A 6,695-nucleotide genomic window follows, 5' to 3' on the forward strand; every position below is an offset into this window, starting at 1 on the left:
CTAAGTGGGAGGACGTGGATCTGAGGTCTGGGGCGAGGACCGATGCCAGGCAGAGCTGGGCCCACGGAGCTGCGGGGCCCCACCCTCCCCTCCTGGCCTCCCTGGGACCGTGGTGACTGTCACATCTCACCCCTCGTCTACACAGTGGGTGGGCTCGCCAAGCTCCAAACCAGACTGGGTGCCTGAGGCCCAGGCATTGCCAAGCGAACATTCCTGAAATCCCAGGAAAACAAGAACCTCTTAGAAGCTTCCGAACAGAAGGAACCAGACACAGCAGAAATGGATTGTCGACTGAAAAAAAACCCCAAAAAACCCACAACCTAAAAGTTGAGAATTATGTTTTATTTGGGGGCATAACTGAGGACTATAGCCCGGGAGACAGGCCTTCAGAGAGCTCTGAGGAACTGCTCCGAAGAGGTAAAGGAGGAGCCACGATATACAGGAAGTTTTGCTTTAAAAAACAAACCAACAAAAAACATGTAGTCAAACATCAAAAGATTACTGCTAATCACAAAAACCATCTCAAGTTAACGAATTTCGTGCTTTTCTATGTATGGGGAGGTTCAGGAGCCTGGGCTCACTGAAATCATGCCCTTGATACGCACCTTAACTATCTAGGGTCAGTATCCTGTTCTTCTCCATCCTGCATTCCCCTCAGGACACTCCGTCGGGAGGGGGGCAACTCTGGAAGCTGGAATCTGGAGACCTGTGCAGGCCAGGGGCGCTGCAGCCAGTGGGGCCTGTTCCCAGCCACAGCCACTCACCCAGCAGGGAAAGGAGAGCGAGGGCGCAGAAACTGCCTAGCACAGCACACAGGGCAGAGGCCTCAGGAAAGAAGAGGAGATGAAGGAATCAGTGGTGGGCGGTCACTTTGCAAAGTGTGCGGGTCCATCTCCACGGATGAGTTCATTGTGCTGGAGGGTTTCTGGGTCAGGTTGGCTAGGCTAGGGTTCTCAGTGTTCAGTCAAACATCCGTCTAGATGTCACTGTGAAGGGATTTTTTAGGTGAGATTAACAGGGAAGTCAGTAGACTTGGAGCAAAGCAGATCACTCTCCATAATGTGGGCGGGCTGCGTGCAATCGGCTGAAGGTCTTATGACAAAATACTGAGGTCATCCGAAGAGGAAGGGATTCTGCCTCCAGATGGCCTTTGGACCACAACTGCATAAGCCGATTCCATGCACACACACACACACACACACACACACACACACACACACGCACATCTATAGATGTCCTACTGGCCCTGTTTCTCAAGACCTCAGCATGTGACCTTCTTTGCAGACCAGGATTCACAGAGGTGGTCAAGTACAGAAGAGGTCAGTCAGATGGGCCCTAATCCAATAGGACTGGGCCTTTATAAAAAAGGGAAATTTCTTTCCGATTTGTGGTACTTTGTTACAACTGCCCTAGAAAACTAATGAAGCCCCCCAAAAAAATCTTAAGCAACACACCCTCAGACCATTATCCAAAACAATTAGAAATACACAATAAAAATGACCACAAAGTCTCAACAACTTGGAAATTGAGACAAACTCTACTATGCAAGCAGTAGATGGGTGAGGAAATGAAAACTGAAATTAGAAAGCATCTCCTAACGCAAAGCAAAGAGGAACATTTAATGGCAAACCTATGGGACGCAGGAAAATCTCATTCAGGGCAAAACTGCAGCCTTTGAGCGCCTTAGTTATTCGAGATGGAAGCTCACAAAGGAGGTTAGTGTTTCTCTTAAGAAATTAGGAAAAAAAGACCAAAAAGTGACCCAAAAGAAGATAGACAGATGGGATTCATAAAGATACAAGCTGAAGTGCTCTGCGCACGGTGCCTCACGGCCTGCGGGCCCCCCGAGGAAACACGTCTCCAGGCTGCTCCAGGCTTCTGCATGGCCTGGTCCAGATTCTGTCCTCGTCACCTTGTCCCTCTGCCTGGATCGTCCTGTTTTCAAGCAGGTATGCTCTTGATCACAGCTTCGTCCCCACTGGCAGACACGGCTGTGGCACTTCCCGACGAGGGCCAGGTGGCCGGCCAGGGCGAGCTGGAGCGGTGGAGTTGACTCTTTGGGTCTGGCCCTGACGTGCAGCGTAGTCACTGTGAGTCCCCTCGAAGCGCTGGGTCTCAAGAGCTCGGTCTACTGCACAGCCACGTTCGGCGGTGTGCATGCACGAGGTCCCTCCCACCCTTCACTGGCCCAGGGACCCGAGGTGGCGATGACTAGAGCTGCCGTGAACAGAGGTGTACGAGTCTTTGTGTGGACGCATGAATGCATTTCTCTTGGGTAAATGGATACCCAGGAGTGGAATCATTGGGTCATTATGGTAGGTGCATGTTTAACATCTTAAGGCCCAGCCAAACTGCTTTCCTAAGGGTCTGTCCTGTCTCCCATCCCCACCAGCAGTGCCTGAGACTTCCGGTTCTTCCCCATCCTCGCCAGCACTCCGTATGGTCAGTCATTTGTATTTTAGCCATTCCAATAGATGTTAAAAGTTCGGGAATTTTGAGAGTTGATTGTTAAATACCGCCATTATTAAAAATTAAATTGTATAACCTTTCATTTAAATTGTATTAAAAAACCAAGGAGATACTCAAAATTCATCCTGTCTTATTTCCCCCCTCGTACCCATGTCACAGCGCACCACCCAGAATCTCTTCTCAACCACACGTCCAATGACATCACATGAGTAGCCTGAACGTGGCCTGGTGGGAGTATTTACCCCACAGGAATCAGCACAGCCTACAAACCAGGGCTTCATCTGTTATTGTTCAGTTGATTGTGTAGACTTGAGTCTGTAGTAAATACATTGTGAATAGCAAAAAAAAAAAAAAAGAAAGGAAAGAAAAAAGGAAAAACTTCCAATATCAAAAACTACTATCCAATTCGGCAGAGATTTTGCTCATGTCACCAACGAACATGCGAGGTTCTGACACACACCTTTGTTGTTTCAGTTTTGTCTTAGTGAGATCAGTGAAAATACCAACCAGCGTTTATGTGGCAACCGCACTCAGCCATCAGTTGCAACCGTGGGTCAGGTACAGATACAACAGTTTGTCAAGTCAACTGAAGGGATTTTGGTGAGAATCAACTGGCCATATGGAATTTAGAAACAGTGTATCGTGTATTTTATTGTATATTTTACATAAATTGTAGATTTTATTTGTAAATTGTGTGCTTGCATCCTTTATGTCAGTACAGTTTATAATAAACTTACATACGTCTGGATGTATCTGGATGTATCTGTGCGCATGTGTATAGAGACAGACACAGAGAGACAGACAGATAAATACACCCCACACACGCATGCGCATGCACACACACACACATAAATAGGCTTACATTTACTTGTCACCATGTATCAGCACGTCACAGCTTTCAGACAGCAGGGGGACAGGTCCCAGCCTGTCTGCTCGGCACAGAAGGCACACGGCTTGGCCTGGCCAGTCCGAGCACGGGCTTGGGGAGGGCACCTGAGGCCAGGCCGCCATGAGGCCAGGAGAGCGGGGACCGGTGAGGGAGTAGCACCTGGGCCCTCAAAAGGTGAGAAGGCACAAAACCCGAGACCACAGCAGCAGTGGCCACAGATCAGGCCTTCGACCCACCCATTCGGGCCTGGAGGGGCCCTCTTGGCCTCAACCACTCATTGAGTTGGTGGCCGGGAGCCTGCCCGGTCAGATAAAGGAAGCCGGCCCTGCCGGGGCACCAGGGGATCTGAGGGGCCCTGGCCGCCTGCATCCTCACGGCGCCCCTCTCTCTCGGCTCCACCTGCCACGGGCTCCTGGACCAAGGCCCCGCCCTGGCCCTCTCCCGGGTGGGTGCTCTCCTGGGGCAGGGGGCAGCGCACAAACCACACTCCCAAACTGTTCCCCGTGGATCTTTCCCTTATGGTGCACACGCCCCACCCCTGCCAGCCTGTGTCCTGGCCACACCAGTCTGCCACCTTGCACACTGCAGTGGCTCTAGTCACTCTGACCCACTTAGTGTTCCCAGACAGCCCAGCTGGCTCAAAGCTCAAGGCTTTGCTCGTGTGAGTCATGCCTGGGCATGGCCACCCCTCCCCCCACCCCGCCCCTTCTCACCTGCTCTCTGTGTCCTGGACAGCCCACCCCTGCCTTGCCCCGTCCTTTGGTGACACAGGTGGGGCCCCAGAGGCAGGTTAGCCGGCTCCCCAGCCGAGGCGGCTGCCAAGAAGCTGACCTCACACAGGGCAGCCTCGCGGCCCTCCTCGGGCTGTGCCACGAGGGACCCGGGGCCCAGAACGGGCTCCTTCCAAGCTGTCGCCCTCAATGCGCCAGCCAGCCACCTCTCCTACGCGCTCTGGGTCACCTGCAGTGCGGGGCAGCCTGGAGCCCCCGTGGTACCCAGCCCTCATGCTTGACGTGTGCATTTCAGGCCCTTCCCCAGCACCTCCGCCCTCCCCCCGGACCTACCGTATCATTTCACCCTGCTGCCACTCGCAGAGCCGGGACGGGGGCTCCAGGAAAGGAAGGAGTGGGGCTTTGCCCCCGGAGGCCGGGGCTGCAGCTCCCTCTTCCCTCTGTCTCCTCGACATAGATTCGGGCCACACTGATGTGCCTTAGGTCCTGCTCGCTGATTTCTTAGGTCTCTGGGGTGACAAGGCAGGGAAGGGGTGATCATCGATGGCACAGTAGGAGACCAGCCAGGGCAGAGGCCCGTGGCTTGAGGTCCACAGCCCCAGCCTGTCGGCCCGTTGGACCAGGCTGTGAGCGCCGACGGCTCCCCGACCAGGCTCACCGCAGAGATAGGCCACCAGGGGGCAGCCCCGGGGTGCTCTGCTCGTGCCCCTGGCCTGGCTCCCTCTTGGCCCACTCCGGGCAGGGTGTAGGGAGGAGAGCAAGCGAAAGCCAGCTGGTAAGCAGTTGTCAATGTTTACTGAAAGACGGGGTGGAGGGTGGGCGCCAGCGGCAGCAATCTCCACCAGAGCACGGGCCGAGGGAGGGCCGGGAGAAGGCTCTAGGGCTGCGGGGCAGGTTAGGCCAGGGCCAGGGGAAAGCCTGGCAGGTGCACAGGCCCGCCAGGAGGGGCAGCAAGGCACTGGCCCGGGTCCAGCTCCAGGCCGCACGGCCCGGCCGAACGGTGGAGGCTGGCACTGCCCTGCTGCAGGGAGTGGGCCTCGTCACCCTGGGCAGCAGCGTTACCGAGCCCCTGGCTCAGGCCTTGAGACTCGGGCCGTCGGGCGGCACGTACATGGGCTCGACACGGGCCCAGCTAAGGGCATGCTCGTCAGCCCAGGCGAGCAGCTCGGCGGCGCGGTGCAGGAAGACCATGAGCCGGGTATGCACGTGGCCCTCGGCTCCACCTGGAAGTAGCGGCGGAAGAGGCTGCCCAGGCTGTAACCCTTGCCGCCCTGGGCCTGGGTGCCATGGCTGCGGGCACGGTCCAGGCCCCACGGCGCCAGCAGCGTATCCAGGCGGCTCCGTGCACAGCAGGGGGAAGTCATAATCGAAGCCATTGTGGGCCATGAGGCACAAGGGGCCCTCCTGGCAGCTCAGGAAGGCCTGCGGCGTTCGCACCACAGCGCCATCAAAGCCGGCCTTCTGGCACCTGGCCAGGCCCTCGATGCTCAGGCCGGTGATCTCACTGGCCTTGGCAGTGAAGGGGCGCTCCGGGCTCATGCAGAGCGTGAGCTTGTCCGGGACCTGGGGCAGCACTGGGGCGTCAGACTCATCGCACTCGGGGTTCTCCAGCGAGGAGCAGTGGACGGGAAACAGGGAGATCTCGGCGATCTTGGGGTCCACACTGGGGAGCCCGGTGGCTTCCAGGTCCAAGAAGACGAAGGTCTCAGCCCGGGGTCCCTTGGACATGGTGATGTTTTCACAGGGACAGTGAAGCCTACAGCTGCCCAAACAAGAGGCACAAAACCTGAGGGCCAAAGAGATGGGGATGCCTGGAGTTGGCCACCCACAGCCGTGCCCATGGCCAAGGTTCCAACCCTTCTGGGTTCACTTCCTGCCATTTCCCAAGCTGGGACCCAGAGACCAGGACCTGCTACTTCTGTCCAGGATGAGGCATCCTAGGGGGCTTGTAACCCCATCCATCGTGTCCTTCAGTCCCTCCCCGACCATCCCCACTACTACCACCTAGTAAACAGCATAAGGAAGGCCTGATGTGCCCAGACCCCAGCCCGGAGGCCTCTGCCTCTTGCCTCCAGTATACGGACAGGAAGAGTATGCCAGGTCCATGTCACTGGGGACTTGGGGAGGTGCAGCCCAAGACGGTATGGTCACTGACACACAGTGGCCGGGAGCCTCAGGCACAGCACCCCAGGTACGCACCCCTGGGGTCGGCTGCCCGGACGCGCACAAGCAGGCACCTGAGAAAGCCCTCACGGGGATCCCCAGCCTCCCTGGCTTGGCCTGTGCCCTGGCACGCGGGTGCTGGCCCCAACCCGGCCCCCCGCCTGTCTCCGGGCCGCCGGCAGCTGCCATGCTGGCTTACCGGGAGGGGGCGCAGCTCGGCTTCTGGGCTGTTGGGCACCTGTCTCCATGCAGGCTGCTCCGAGCGGCCTTTAATCTGTGGCCACGGCCCACCCCCAGCCGCCTGTTGGGCAACCAGGAGGCCTGAGGCTGCAGGACCTGTGCGGCCGGCTCGCGGCCCCCTCGCTCGCCCACAGCCCCTGGGACACACGCCCCGCGTTTACAGATCAGAAATCCGGCTTCTGGGCCGCAGGCGGGCTCCCAAC

At 57.2% G+C, this 6,695-nt stretch overlaps 1 protein-coding gene across 1 annotated transcript; it reads right to left on the reverse strand.

The window, feature by feature from the left end:
• Positions 1 to 4,875: 4,875 nt before the first annotated feature.
• On the reverse strand, positions 4,876 to 5,849 carry TREX2 (three prime repair exonuclease 2). The gene is given in 3 exon segments (XM_082446186.1): positions 4,876 to 5,303; positions 5,306 to 5,424; positions 5,426 to 5,849. Coding segments are annotated over 3 exon segments (651 nt in total). The 5' UTR covers positions 5,818 to 5,849; the 3' UTR covers positions 4,876 to 5,163.
• Positions 5,850 to 6,695: the final 846 nt, after the last annotated feature.

The sequence above is a fragment of the Balaenoptera physalus genome (assembly GCF_965194825.1).
Source record: "Balaenoptera physalus genome assembly, chromosome: X".
NCBI classification, from domain to species: domain Eukaryota; kingdom Metazoa; phylum Chordata; class Mammalia; order Artiodactyla; family Balaenopteridae; genus Balaenoptera; species Balaenoptera physalus.